This window comes from Telopea speciosissima, chromosome 1, assembly GCF_018873765.1.
Source record: "Telopea speciosissima isolate NSW1024214 ecotype Mountain lineage chromosome 1, Tspe_v1, whole genome shotgun sequence".
In the NCBI taxonomy this organism is placed as follows: domain Eukaryota; kingdom Viridiplantae; phylum Streptophyta; class Magnoliopsida; order Proteales; family Proteaceae; genus Telopea; species Telopea speciosissima.
Window position 1 is genome coordinate 39,584,578 of NC_057916.1, and position 16,473 is coordinate 39,601,050.

General features: G+C 38.7%; 1 protein-coding gene across 2 annotated transcripts in view; it reads right to left on the bottom strand.

Annotated features, from left to right (window-relative positions):
• Nucleotides 1–16,473, bottom strand: part of LOC122649010 (eukaryotic translation initiation factor 3 subunit H-like) — a 34,805-nt gene that overhangs the window by 10,471 nt on the left and 7,861 nt on the right. For both annotated transcript variants that reach the window (XM_043842356.1, XM_043842355.1), the window contains exon 5: nt 13,045–13,111. In XM_043842356.1, the coding sequence (XP_043698291.1) occupies nt 13,045–13,111 (67 nt within the window). The remainder of the gene's footprint in view (nt 1–13,044; nt 13,112–16,473) is intronic.

Genomic DNA, 16,473 nt, shown 5'->3' on the forward strand with positions numbered 1-16,473 from the left:
TCGTTAGTCTCGGTCGAAATTTCGACCAAGACTTCAAAACAACTCTGGTTTTTGGTTTTTGCTCATTTCTTCTTCATTCTTTCACTTCTCATTTGAATCCTTGCCGCATCTACGCCGGAACCACTTGGAGAACACAAGATTCAAACTTCTTAGCACATCTGTGAAGCCTTTCCACTATTCCAGGTAAAACCATATTCTCAAAATTGGTTTTTTTAGGGAAATGCATGATCAATATGTTTGTTTGTGATGAAATAAATATATGTTAGACACCGGAAGCTGATCTACAACTTCACAGTGACGAAATTTTTTTTTGGTATATATATTACTTTTTTATTTTTCTGCTTCAAAATTTTGATTTATTTACAACAAAAATTAAAAAATAATAGGGGTTATGTATATTGTATGGTGATGAATTAAATATATGTTAGACACCATTGGCCGATCTACGGCCTCACGGTGTCGAAATTATTTTTCTGCCAATAATTAATTATTTTAATTTTTTGAAATTATAAAAAATATTTCAAAATTTCAAAAAAATAGCAAAAAATAAGAAAAAATATGAGGTTTTTGTTTTAAAATTACTGAAAAATATAAAAGTAAATTGTACATACTTCTTAATTGCTGCCCATTTACATATCTTTTCGATTTTGTTGTGCTAGGCCAATAATTATTTGAAAAATGTTTAAAAAAATTATTTTTAAATATGAGAAAAATATGAGAGTTAGGGGAAAAATACAAAATAGCTATAAGTAAATTCTACATGTTTTATTGCTGCCCATTTGCATATAATTTCGGTTTTGTTGTGCTAGGCCAATATTTATTTGAAAAATATTTTAAAAAATTGTTTTTAAATATGAGAAAAATATGAGGGTTGGGAAAAATACTAAATAGTTATATACTTGTGTTAGTGCTCTTAAACAGTTAAACTAAAAGAATTGATGTGCTTCAGTAGTTCAGTGATTAATGAATTGTCTTTTATTCATGCAACAGTAAACTAGTCCGATTATGGCGGACCGTGGTAAACGACAGAGCCAGAGGCAAGAGGGGCAGAGGCAGCCGGCCCGGACCCAGGGGGAGGAGAGCACACCCGGGTGCACTAGGGGTGACATCGCATGGTTGCATGGCACTCCAATTGATGGGGATAAAAGAAAATCCTAATGCAACTATTGTCACATGCAGTTTTTGGGAGGTGGTGCCACTAGACTCAAACAACATCTAGCTGGGAATTCTCCTGAAGTGGTCGCATGTCATATGGTCCCTGTGGAAGTATCTAGGGCTGTCATTGATTACATGAAGGGAGGGAGTAAGAGGAAGGCTCAGAGGGAGAAGGCAAGAGTAGAACTTGAGGAAGCAGTGAGGTGTACAGCGGGAGGCCATCGTGATGATGATGATGATGACAGTGATGATGTCTATGTTCCTGATGATGTAGAGACTGAGCGAGAGGCTAAGGATTAGAGACGAGTACAGATGATGAGCACAGTCAGTTATCATGAGGATCAGGAGAGACAGAGAGTTGGTGGTAGTGGAGGAGTTGGTACCTCTAGAGCTGGTGCTAGTGGTAGTGGAGGAGCAGGTGGGTTGCCTAATCCCTTTAGGAGATCACAGAGTACGAGGGTAGCTCCGCCTCCACCTCCACCACCACGAGATGACCTAGCACTTCAAGCACCTGGTGTTTATAGAAAGAAAGGCAATAAACAACCAAAAATCAAGGGAGCATGGAAAAATCTGAAGGGGATGGTGAAGGAATCTATAGCTAAGTGGATGTTATACCATACCATCCCAGCAAATACAACACAAGGCTCCTTTTATCAGACTATGATAGATTCCATTGCTGAGGCTGGCCCAGGGTATAAGGGGCCCACCCCATATGAAATTATAAATGTGTATTTGCCCCAGTAGAAGAGAAAGCTTGAAGACTACATCAATGAAATGAGGGCCATGTGGGAGAGCTATGGGGTGACCATAATGTGTGATGGTTGGACTGGTCCTACAAGAAAGTCCATCATCAACTTTATGGTGTATTGTAATGGGAGGACAGTCTTTCTGAAGTCTATTGATGCATCCAAGGAGAAAAAGGATGCAAAGTATATCTACAAATTGTTAAAGGAAGTGGTAGAAGATGTAGGAGTGGGGAACGTTGTCCAAATTGTAACGGACAACGGAAGCAACTACAAGAGTGCCGGTGAGAAGTTGATGCAAAACAGTAAGTACCGGTTGTTTTGGACTCCATGTGCTGCCCATTGTATAGACCTCATGTTGAAGGACATGGAAAAGATCAAATTGGTACAACATGTTGTGGAAAAGGAAAGGCAAATGACCAACTTTGTCTACAACCATAGGTTTGCATTAAACCTCTTGAGGGAGAAGGGTGGGGGTGACTTAGTGAGGCCAAGCATAACTAGATTCGCCACCAACTACATTGCACTCAAGAGTATAGAGACCAAGAAGTCTGGACTTAGATCAATGTTTGCTTCTGAAGACTGGTTCAACTGGAATGGGTCCAATACCCATGGTGGGAGGGAAGCACAAGCTACCATTTCATCAGATGACTTTTGGTCAAAGTTGCATAAAGTGGTACAACTTTTGGACCCAGTGGTCAAGGTTTTGCATATAGTTGATTCTGCTCTCAAGGGACCAACCATGCCACATCTATATGCTGCCATAGACTTGATGAATGAAGGTGTTTACAATACAAATCCGCGAGGTAGCAAACACTTTCTCAAAATTATCAAGGGAGCGCTGGGAAAATCAACTTATGCATCCACTGCATAAGGCTAGTGAGTGTAGTTTGTTTTTTATGCAATTACATCTTTTAAAGTTAATTTGAAAGATATATTACTAACTAGTCAATATGCAATGTCAATTTCAGCAAATTATTTGAACCCCAAGTACCAATACAGTCATAAGCTTGGGTAGAATAGTAGTCTTATTGACGCAGTAAAAGAAGTAGTTGCCAAGTTGGAGCCGAATAGTAAATTACAGGCGATATGCAATAATGAGGTGAGTCTTAGAAGTTATATTCATTTGGAATTACTCAATTCAATACTAAATAGTAATGAGTCATTACTAATTTTAAATATTTTCCAAATGATTATAGTTGAAGACTTTTAGGCATGCATTGAGATGTTTTGGAACCGATGCTACAGAGCAAGGCTAGACACGCGGTGATGCCGGTACTCATTAGTCATTACTCAATTCAATATCTTATTCTTTAAATTATGTATGTATTGAAACTTTTGAAATGAAGGTGACATGTCTCTTTTGTTGTAATGCAGCTGAATGGTGGGTGTTGTATGGGGGTTCGGCAGACAATTTAAGAAAAATAGCAATCAAGGTTCTCTCCCAGACATGTTCAACATCTGGCTGTGAACGGAATTGGAGTACATTTTCTCTCATCCACTCCAAGAGGAGAAATAGATTGGGTTCTGAACGTCTATCTTACTTGGTGTATGTGCATTATAATTTGAGGTTGAAGATGCAACACATACGCATGGGACAAGAAGGTATCAGGAGAAAATATCGATCTCGCCGACATTTTCCAGGTAGAGTCGGATGATGAAGATTCTATTGTTGATTGGGTGAGGGATAGAGGTGAGCCAGTGTTAGATCAACCTGGAAGGAGGCCTTACCCCATGATAGCTGAACATATAGAAGCTGATGTGGATGACTTCATGGCTACAAAGGGTGAGGTACATGCACGGGACGTGTCACCCATACCGTTCCAGCCTACTGGTGGCAATGTTGATGAGGAGGAAGAAGATTGGTCTATGTCCTCTGGTGGCAGTGGTGGTGGTGGTCCTGGTGGAGATGGTGATGGTGGAGATGGTGATGATGGAGGTGATGGTGAAGGTGATGGTGGACGTGATGATGATGGTGATGGTGGTCAAGCATATGAGGGAACTCGAGTCCCGTTTGTGGTAGAAGAGCAGCAAGAGGCAATCCGTGCCCCCACACCGGCCACACGGCCCACATTGTCCACCTCGACCTACTCGAGAAAGCATCGTGGCCAGTCCCATCCTGGTGGCCGTGGTAGTGGTACTAGTAGGCAGGCTGAGCTTATGGACATTGATACCCTATCTGGCTCTGTTGGTGGACTGAGTATTGGCAATAGAGACAGTAGATCGAGTGGGCATTTCCGTGCCCCATCTTTTCATATAGAAAGCAGTCCATCTCCAGCATAATCAGAGCATAATTCATCTCATTCACATCCATATGGCGAAGGGCAGGCTGGGCAGTACCCTTAGGGGCAGTAGCCTATATCTTCTCCATCCATTCCCAATTTTGAGTATGACTCCCACTCACAGGGATATAGTGGATCGTCTTTTGTGGATGACTTCTTTTCCTACCCAACCCACCAGCCGCAGCCGTACAGCCAGTACCTGTACATGCTCCCAAAGCCGTCATATGACTCATATCATAGTGGATCAGTGGATAGTAATTCTTCACAGTTCGGTGACCTATATCCTAGGATAGGTTACCTTCAACATGTTGATGATGCAGTTTACATGGCCACTGTGGATGACTACACTCGCTTCTTCTCCCAGACTATGACGTGGCATTCATTTGTCCTACAGTCGGAGAACAATACACGTCAGCTCCAGCGGACCATGAGTAGGGTTGATCCTGGACGGCGGAGTAGTTATTATTAGCAAATTTGTAAACATTTGAGTCACTTGATGAATGATGACTACTTGACTTGTAGGGGACAATTGGGGATATTGTAATTTTGAATTTTTGATATCATCTTCTTAACTCTTAAGTTGTTATTTGTTAACTTGTTATTGACTTAATGTCATATGTACTTAACATTATGATTTATGACTTAACTTATGAGTCATTATGTTTCCAACTTAGTTCCAAATCAATTTACTTGTTTAATGTACAATGTGTAAGTGTAATTAACTAAGTTATACATTAGGGTTCGACCGTACATTGCCAATCAATGGTGCAAATCCAAAACACCATTTTGGGTGACTATTTTTGCAATTTGAACATTTAAATGTGTTTATATAGCCTAAAATAGGGTTTCCATGAAGTTTCAGGCCTTAACTTAGCCTAAAACCCACCGAAATGACCTACCAAAACATACCAGAAAAAATACAATATTTCGGTCAGCCCGAAATACCGAAATGAAACGAGTTCTCGAATATTGCTCTCAATGGACCCAAGTTTATTATGGGGGTCCATGGAAGTATCGACTAGTTTGGAAGCAAGCATTCTAGTGTCAGTCAAAAGATCAAGGACATATTTTCTTTGAGATAAACTAACACCTTTCTTGCTTCATAAAACTTCAATACCAAGGAAATATTTGAGAACACACAAATCTTTCATTTAAAAATGTTGATAAAGATATGATTTAACTTGGGCAATACCAGAGCATCATTTCTAAAACTAATAATGTCATCCACATAGACTATCATTACCACCACCTTTGAACTCTGACGGCGATCAAACACCAAATGGTTAAAATAACACTGTGAAAATCCAACTTGAGTGACAACGGAGCTGAACTTATCAAACCATGCTCTTGGAGATTGTTTCAACCCATAGATTTCCTTACGAGGCTTGCAAACCTTTGTAGAACTCTTCCCCTGAGCAACATACCCTGGAGGTTGCTCCATATAAACTTCCTCTTGAAGATCCCTATTGAGAAAGACATTTTTTATATCCATTTGATATAAGGGCCAATCAAAATTAACAGCCAGAGAAATAAGTATACGAACGGAATTCGGACGAGCAACCGGAGAGAAAGTCCCAAAGTAATCTACACCATCTGTTTGAGTATAGCCTTTAGCAACCAAGCAGGCTTTGAGCTGCTCAACAAAACCATCCGAAGTGTATTTGATAGTATGAACCTACCGACAATTAACAAGATCCTTCCCGAGAGGTAATGAAACCAAAGTCCAAGTATTTCAAGATAATAATAATAAAGCACCCATCTCGGTATCCATGACAGCTTTCCAACCAAGGTGAGAGAACGCCACATGGTGGGTTTTAGGTATAAGATTAGTAGATAAAACAGAAGCAAGAGGGTGATAGTTGGAAGGAAGATGAAAAGTAGAGACATACTGCTTAATAGGATAAATAGTTAAGGATTTGTGGGGGTTTGTGAGTAAAAGAACGAGTACCTTTACGGATAGCAATGGGTAAGTCGATGGAGCCTTCAGCATCAAAGTCAGATTGAGTGTCGAGATGATCAGCGTCCGCTGTAGTAGATGGCAGGTCCAGAACAGCAAGAGCAAGGTGAGATGGACCAGGTTCAGTGGTCGGGACAATGGAAGCTGGTATAGGAGTAATGGTGGATGGTAAGGTCGGTGGTCAACGGCGGCAACGGTGATAGACTTGAACCGGTGAGGGGATGGGAATGGTGACCAATATTGGTGAACCTAGAAGATCGTCATTGTTAACTGTGGATGGTATAGAAGTACGAGAAAAATAATAAGTATTTTCAAAAAATGTGACATCAACACCGATAAACTGTTTATTAGAAATGGGATCAAAACATTTATATCCTTTTTGAGTACGATAGCAACCAAGAAAGATACATTTAATAGACCGAGGGGACAGTTTATCAATGGTAGGGTAAAGAATGTGAACAAAACATATGCAACCAAAAACACGTGGTGGAATTTACAAGCAACTGGTTTGGTGAATAATACCATGGGTGAGGCAGAAATAAAAAATCTCAACTTGAGTGGTACTCGAGCATTATCAAAATGAAACATTTTTATGGATGTGCCAAATTGAGTTTATGTTTCTTGATAAATAAAAAAAAAAAATTTAAATACAATAGGAAATTGAGTCTGGTCCTTCAACAAATAAACCCAAATGGAACGGGAATAATCGTCCACAAAACTAGCAAAATAAGAAAATCTTAATCTATTACGAACTCGACACGGACCCCAAATGTCAGAATGAACTAAAGAAAACAATGAAGAACTTCTAGATATCATACGGGCAGGAAAAGAGGCACGATGATGTTTGCCCAATTCACAAGCCTTACATTTAAGATGAGATGTGGACTTGCAACTAGGAACCATTAATTGGAGTTTAGGTAGAGAAGGGTGTCCAAGGCGTAGATGCCATTGCATGGCAGATGGTATGGTAGTAGATGTAGCAATAGTGGAAGGTCTGGTGCCATCCAGGTAATACAACCCATCGCGCTCAAGCCCTCCACCAATCATCTTCCTTGTCTGAAGGTTCTGAAAAACACGATAAGGATAGAAAGTCACCGAACAATGAAGAGACTTAGTAAGTTGACTGACAGATAAAGACTTAAAGGTAATTTAGGAACATGAAGAACATAAGAGAAAATCATGGAGGATGTAAGAGAGACAGTTCCATGACCAGCTACCTGAGTAGAGGATCCTTCAGCAAGGATAACATAGGAAGAGGTTTGAACATGATTTATGGAAGAAAATAAATTTGACTTACCAGTCATGTGACATGAAGCATCCGAATCAATAAACCATAAAGCAAAAGAAGGATAAAAAGCATAGTTACTTTTATAGGCTAAAGCGGCGGTAGAGGTGAAGCTAATGCAGCTTCAAGTTGTTGGAGGCATTTGACTAGCTGGTTGTAATCATCACTAGTAGCCTAGTAGGTACTCTAAGTCATTTCACTAGTAGGTTTCTCTTAGTAGTGTCAGTCATGGCAGCATTGGTTAGTTCATTCGCCCACTCAGGTTTTCCATGCTTGGCCCAATAGGTATCTACTGTATAATTTGGTTTGCCACAATAAGAGCACTGGAGGGAAGATTTGTCAACATTTTGATGGCCTGGACCTAATCCACTAGTGCCATAGCCACGACCACGTCCTCATCCACGACTTGCAACAAAGGTTGAGGAGTCCTTGGGTGTATTGTTAGACTTGGATGGATTAGCCAGACGGTTAATATGAGAAAAAACTTCATTAGGAGAAGGAACCTACTCCCCTATGAGCAACTGACTCATCATAGATTGGTAATCAGGATGTAGTCCAACAAGGAATTTTGCAACATGAAACCCAACTCTTTGTTGTTTTAACTGATCCAAATTGGTAATCAAAGGCTGATGTATACCCAATTCTTCAACCATGCCCTTATAACTGGCAAAATACTTTCAAGGTTTTACCTCCTTGTTGGAAGGTAAATAGCCTCTCATAGAGATCATACATACGGGAGATATTCCTTTCTTGAGAGAAGCTTTCACACAAGTCATTCCAGACGTCCTTAGCAAGGGTGTGAAACATCACATTGGAGGCAATAGCAGGTTCCACATTGGTTCCATAACAATAACTTGATAATAGAATTTTCACGCATCCACTCATCATAAGCTGTGATTGCGGTAGGGTCCTTAGGATCACGATCAAGAGGATCATCTATAATGTATTTCAGTTTGCCCATGGCATGTATGTAAGCTTGCACTGCCTGGGCCCACAATAAATAATTTGAAACTCCGGAGAGTTTAATAGTAGTTATCTGAACTTGGACATTGTCCATTGGTGGTTTGGGATAGGCCATCAAACCAGATTAGGGTAACAGCAACAGCAATGTAGATCGGCACTAAGATAGAACCAGATTAGGGTTGAAATAACCCAAAATCAGCAGCAGTATGTTCAGGAGTAACAAGATTAGGTTTTGATAACCTAAGTCAGCAGTAGTGCCATTGGAAGATCCAATAGCCAGAACAGCAGTATAGTAGGGCTTAAAAATACCCAAAGAAAGGCAGCAGTAATAACCAAAACAGCAGTGGTACACTTGGCAGTACCGATAATAGCAGAAGTCATAATCAGTGCAGTAGCAGCACACTCGGCAGAAGCAGAATGAGGGTTTATGAACCCAAATATGCAGAAAACAACAAAACCAGCAGTAGGGGATATTAATCCCAAGAGTATACCAACCCAGAGCAGCAGGGTTAGACTGCCGAGTGGTGTTCTGGGAGAAGAACAAAATCCAACAAACTCACCAGAAAATTGGATCAATTGAAGAAGAAAAGAACCCTGACGATGTTGCTGTAGAGCTAAGAAAAGAAATTCCATATCAAAACTTCAATCTTCAATAATAATCCATTGAATGGATATGAAATATAAAATATTCAAGAAAAAATCCCAAAGGTAGTGGGGTCTTCAAGAAAAAGTTGCAGATGTGGTCTTCAAAAAGTACTGCAGCCTGAGAAGAGAATTCTCCAATCGATCTTGCATCTAGATATGTAAGAGAACCCTAGTTTTTAATTGAAAACTCCATCTAGGGTTTAAACTGTAGTAATATGCAGCATAGGGTGCTGCACCCCTTTAAGAGAAGCTGAATGAAGAAACCTTCAAACCAGAACTGCAGAGGGACAACCAATTTAAAGGTTGTGCTCTGATACCATGTAACAAGAACACTTAATAGAGAACCAGAACCGAGGAAGAGGAGAAGAGAAGAGAACTATCGAATATGACAGTCTCCCTCACCTTGTATCTATATATACTCAATTGTTACATTAAAGGGGAACTCCTAATCATATTAGGACCAACTCCAAATCCGATTAGGACTCCAAATTACAATAGGCATAGAAAAGAACTTAGAACTATACTAGGAAACTAGAACTAGAGACTCCAACTAGGACTAGGAAAATATAACTCAAACATAAACACAAAAGGAAGGGAATAATCGAGATTCCTCCTCCTCCTAGGAGCTTGATACACATCAACACTATTTAACAACAAGAGAGAGAATGATCACTTTGATCATTTGAGGCATGTTATGAGGGTACTTCAAGTTGAAAAGCTCAAAGTGCTCTTTCATGTTACCTAAGGTTATATTCACTGGGTTCATTGTATCTTCGAGAGGCGTCGAGGCTGATCCAGAGAAAGTTAAGAGTATCCTAGACAAGCCGGTAACAAAGACCCTCACGGCCTCACCGAAGTTCAGAGCTACCATTGTCTTGCTTCATGGCAAGAGCAACCAATAGGATAGTCTTTTTCTTTCGATAGAGTTGTTGTAGACGAGAGCTTCAACTAATGGCATAAATAAAGGTGTCTAGTAATGGCATATAGAAAGGCGTTTTCTTTGTCACTCTTGAGTGAGAGATCAAATTAATTTAGTCTCCCCGGGCCGAAAATCACTCACTAGTCCATTTTCTTACGGGAATAGATATATTTCATTGAAAATTTTAGGAAACCCGGGCCACAAGCCAGTTGAATTACTTTGAAGCAAGCAATCTCATGTCCGTCAGGGTCTTAACCATCTATGTATGTATTTATTATCCCATTCGATCTGGCGGTTTCGCCAAGTATGAAGTACATAGATAGCTAAGTACTGAGGTAACGAGACTTTAGGGAGCGCAAAGCAAGTAGAGTCCCCTTTTTTAAGGGCAACCTTCCTTCCCCAACCCTCTCAACTGATTATCCGGTAAAACACTTATAGCAGGTTCATCAGAAATTTCAGATTGATCACAACACTAATCACTTGAGTGTATGAAGCAGAGCAAGGGGAAGTTTGAGTGGACACCCGCAGTGGTAGATTCATCACTGAAATAAGCTTGTTTTATTAGGAATAAGTCTAGGGTTGGGTTCTATACATGTTGGGCCTGTGATCCCATGGGTTTTCAATGTAATAGGTCACTTTTATGGACCTAAAGTATGGGTAATAAGGTTGCATACAAGATTAGATGTTTTAGTTACTAAGTTTTATTTTGGTGCTTTTGTTCTTAAATTGATCCAGTTCAACCAGTGGTTCAATTTAAGTGATTTTAGTAGTTTTTCTTTGAAGTGTTTAACTGAGCAGGATTAAAACTGTTTTGAGTCTACTTCAGTTTCCTAGTCAGTTTAGGTTACCTAATAGGTTAAGGATTGAGTTAGACCTTTCTTTTTTAGTGTAGGAGTCTATTTTTTAGCCTTTTATACAATATTGTAAGGGGGCAAGTATTGGACACGAATTTTGATATTAATGAAAAGCTTTTTGCTGCTCTTCTTCTCCATTGAAGATTTTTGTCTTGTGTTTGATTAAAGCTGGTGGGATCGGTGTTTGATCCAATCGACACCTTGCGGTGGGAAGCCCGGGTGGTTCATTTGAAGGAATCAGTGTTCAATCCGATTGACACCTTGCGGTGGGAAGCCCAGGTGGTTTGTTTGAAGGAATCAGTGTTCGATCTGATTGACACTGTGCGGTGGGAAGCCCGGGTGGTTTTTTTGGTTCTCTTTGCATCTCCATTTAATGTAAGAAGAGATTCACAAAGAACCATTCTACAGTAAGATCGATGATAGGTTGCAGTAGAACATCCAATTAGAAACAAAATCAGAATTAGTAACTTAGTGAATAAGAACCAAACCAGCCAGCAGAATGTCACCAAACGTAGGTCGAGTGGAGGAGATGTTGAATAGGTTCTATGCTCCAAAATTCAGCCAGTTTTGATGGCTGAAGGCTGAGATATAAAGGGAACTTGAAATTCGAAAATAGAAACTTAGCCCTGAAAATAAAAGGTTGTACAGTATCTCACAAACCAACAGCAATCTGGGCTCCAAACAGGGATCGAGTATAGGCCCCGGTAGCAGTGACACACCCTCAAAATCTCAGCCAATTCTGACCAAGGATTGCTGAGATATGTCCTACACAAGTTACAGCAGCAAAATCCGATCGCAGGGAGCAGCAGCAGCCTTCAATCGATGGTTTGCAGCAACAGCAGCCTTCGGAGTTGATTGGGAATGGATTCTGACCTTCAAGGTGTGTTCTCACAAAGATTTGTTGCAGTCACAAGCAGCAGCAGCAATGGAAATCGAGCAGAGGTAGGAGAAGAGGATAGAAAGGAGATAAGAAGGTAAAGGGGGATAAGGAGATTCGGCTCAGCCCTAGGGGTTTTGGCTCTCACCAGCCAGGCCTCTCAGCCGTTCATCCACACAATAAGAAAATAGAATTTTGCACAAAAAGCATATTCTCATTCATCATAATCGTTGGTGGGAAGCCTCTAACGGCATTACATATTTATGGGCAGCTATGCTTGCCTTACAAGTAAGAAAAAATTAATAACTTGCAAGAAAAGGAAACAAACTAAAAATAGAAACTTCTAAATAAAAGCTAAGCCTACTTTCTAAATCTGGAATTAGAAACTAAAGAGTTATGGTTGCTCAATAGACAACCACAAATATATAAGAGAATAATTCTAATAATAGAAACTAAACTGAACTCCTGAATTCCCCCACAGAAATAAAATTGAGCCTTATAATAAAGTCTTCACATGATCTGGTCTTGGGCCCCACAAGATCTTCTAGTTGCAGTCACACCAAGGAAAGATAAGGGTTGGGACACTGTTCATGTGAACAGTACCATGAACAGTGTTTTGGCTTCTTTTTCTTCATATTTCGATCTACATCACCAATACTGTTCTACAGTCAAGCAATCTGATCTCAAGGTTCTCTTCAACTATCGGAACACATATTTAAAAGGTTTTGTCTGTGACATTCGATGAGTGGACTGATGATGAAATTGACTCTATGGTTGCGGCTGGTGGTAATTCTTCTGATAACAAAGTCTATGATATATTACTCCCATCCCTAACCTAATATATTTGGGTTCCCATTGTTTTTTTGGTTTCCTCATATGATTTATTTCCCATTGTTCTCTTGGTTTCCTCATATGATTTATTCCCATTGTTCTCTTGGTTTCCTCGTACGATTTCTCGCCCCCATTGTTCTCCTGGTTTTACCCTAAAACTGATTCACTTTTTGATAAAAGATCCTGGTTTGGTTCCTAGTTTGACTATTAAAACCTAGGACTACATTACCAAGGCTTTCAAGCTTATTGAACAAAAGATAACTGAAGCTTCTGTTTTACAGCTGTCAGCCTTTGACAGGGTGTTTAAGGTAGCAACAAACGCCTCACAATATCCTCCATGCTAACGGTCTTTGCTGAAAGTCAGGTATTTAGTAACTAACCCTTTGAGCCACAATCACAGTGGTTTCCATTGTATAATTTGATTATTCAGAGTTCTTGGAAATTCTCAACTAAAAGGAACCTCAACAAAAATTAAAAAAAGAGTGATTCAGGAACCAAAGCATGCATTACAACAGCAACAAAAGAAAAGTCACCTGGTAATTCATAAAGGTCTCAATCAATTCCACGGTCTGAAAAGATCCTAATAAGGTTGATTGATACCTGAAAAGCATTTAAGAGGAATCATGATCACCCAAAAGCAACAATTACACCATCATGATAAAAAAGATTTAAAAACAGAAAAGGGGGCCTGAAGATATAAACTTTTTTCATAAAACCTCATAATTACATTAAGAACACCATAAAACTTCTAACCCACGCATGTAGGGATGTGATCAGATGAGCTAGAAACAGAACACACCAAACTATCAATCAAAAATGAAAATGGAACAACAGTCACTGACAATAAATCCATATAAAGAATCATCTTTTAATTTATTATTGAAAGAGGTAAAAGAAAGTAACGTTCTAGTTAGACGACATTGTTTTGAGATGTGTATATTTTGATCCTTAAAGACTTGTGTTTATATTAGTAAATAAAATATGTGAAGATAACTTAGATTCTAGTAAAGCAATATGAGACCATATGCAGACAATGACCAATCCAACACCATTTTAAACAAATGAAAACTGCCATCAAATCCTGTAAAGGGTATGGTGGAAGGAGATGTAAAGAAATAACACCAATCCCAGATCACTGGGCAACATTATCAACCAGTCTCTATTTAAAATACTCCACACCACTCACCCAGTATAACATATTCAAAGTGCAACCCCTCAAAGGGGGATAGCTCAGTTGGAAGCACCAACATCTCACAATTAAGAGGTCATGAGTTCAACAACGACATATATCCACTAATTTACTTATGCTGATCCCAAGGTTTAAAGTATCGGTATCGAGTATCGTATCGGTTGGGTGATTTTAGAGAGTATCGTATCGTATCGTATCGTTTCGAAGATATATATCGAACAATACAGATATGCATAAAAATGATCAAAATACACATGGAAATACACTTTTGGAACAAAAATTAATATAAATAAACAATATATAATAAGTGTCATGCATAAAACCTAAAATGGTGAATAATGTATAACCAAACAAGTGCATTAAATTGAAATTGTTATTAAAGATGAGGTTTCTTACATGTTGTAATCGTCTATAACCATGAAGAGTATTGGATGATGCAATGGATGATGTTGTATCACTCTTTGATTCGTTTTTTTTAGTTTAAAAGTGTGAGAAACCAAGATTAAATGCAAGGTTTTAGACTCTTGGTTGAGAGTTTTCCTTCATTTTTTCGTTAGATTAAGAGTTGTATCGAGTCTGTGAGTGAAAATGACTTTTTTATAGAATGTATCGATGGTATCGGTACGTATCGGTATGTATCGAGCCGTATAGGCCGATACGTATCGATTAAACCACCCATAGAACCTTTTACTAGGCGTATCGATATGTATCGATACGTATCGGTCGTACCGTATTGTATCGGCCCGTATCGGTCGATACAATTCGAGACAGCTCATTTAAAAAAAAGGAGACGTATCGGTATGTATCGTATCAGTAACGACCGACACTGATACGTACCGGCCCGTATCGTATCGTATCGTATCGGTTTATACTTTAAACCATGGCTGATCCTACTAATCATACATGATATCAATCCAAGAAAATAATAAATTGACTACGGTTAAACATGTGTCATCTTTTTTTATTGGCAGTCAATGGTTAAAGGCTAATCAGAGGGGGAGAGAGTGAGAGAGAGCTGTGAGAAGAATATCAATACTAAGGAAGTGGAGGGTACTAAGGCGTATTTTTTAAAAAAAATGGAGGGTAAGGAGGTCAAGTGAAAAAATTGTCACAAAAAGGGAGTTCTCACTTTTATGTAATAATATATATATATTTCCATTGTCTTTTAAGGATTTTTCCGTGATGTCCAAAGAAGCTAATTTTGACACAAGAATCTACCAATTCTTTATGTTCTTTTAATGGTGTCGTCAATTTAAATTTTTTATTGTCCATCACAGGGGGTGGTTTAAAGAATACTGGTTTTACTACTTCTGCTGAAGTCGATAGAGAATCCTGTTTCTCGAGAATTTAACAGATTTTCAATGTTAGTTGTCTGATTGCTAATTGTTTGCAGACACAGATTTGTATAATTATTCTGTTCTATCACATGATTTATGTGTTCTTCTCTACAAGTAGTATTTGTAGAACTTATGTTCTTATAAGGAACTGCTTTAGTCCCATTAAGTTCCACACTAGTTTGTGGAGGATGAATGACTATAATTTCTTTACCGTCTTTAAGGTAAAAATCCTGAATGTAGATTCTATCATATTTAATTCTAATTCAGTATTAATCTCTGGATTTATTTTCAGATATTTGAGAAGCCATGAAAAGAATTTCATATTAACTTAATGTTGTAACATAAAATCACACCATACTTTATGAATCCTCTTCATTACTTGTTCTGTGGTATTTGTAAAATACCATTCACTGTACTCTTTATTGGTGTCGGAGGAAAATTCTACCACTAATTGGTTCTTATTTATTTCTAAAAACCTTCTCTAAGACATTTAGATGAAAGTTCATATCAGATAAAGTTGGATTCATCTCAGTTCCATCTTGAGATTCTGAGGGAGATACACTATCAGCTTCGTATTGAGGATGTTCTCTTTTAGTAGCTGAAGTAGACTCTTGTAAATTTTGACGTTTTCTTACTAGATTTTTCTAATTCAAATTGAGGATTTAATGAACATGAGGCCCTTGTGCTTTTAAAGGATTCATTGTTTAGGACCTCTTTGGTATCACTTTTCATTTTCATTTTGGCCTATTAAAAAAAAATCATTACTAAAATCCATTTTGATCAAAAATGAAAAACTGTTTGGTAACTATTAAACACAATATACTGCAGAATGAAAAATAAGTTTGGTAACTATCTCTGTGTAAATAATTTTTATTACATTTTTTAACAAATGGGTGAAGAAATTCTCTCATCACCTATCTTCTTTCCCAGAAATTTAAGTCCCTGCTTATGTAGCGAAACTGAACTGATGAGAACATTGTGCGGATATGCTGCAATTAGAGGGAGGCAGTCCGAGTAGATAATAATTTTCTGAATATTGAGACTTCGAGAAAGCAGTATACCATCCCGGATCGCTTCCATCTCCATTGAAAATGGAGAAACTAAACAAATAGAAAACACATATGTCTACTGGTGGTTAAGTCAATAAAGTGAACATAGGCTCAAGACAAAACTAGTGGATGAAGAGTTGATAAAACAGAGAAAATAACCCAGATACAGAGAAATAAAGAGGGATTGATTAGAATGGGAATGGGAATGGGGAAGACGGTGAAATCAGATAAAGAGAAATAAAGAGAGATTGGTTAGAATGGGGATGAGGAAGATGGTGTATACCGTGGTTCTACACACGGCTAGCAATTCCCGAATAAATCGGCCCCTCACGGGAAGGGATTTATGCCTCACCAAAGTTAATCAGAAAAAGAAACTACCGATTGAGG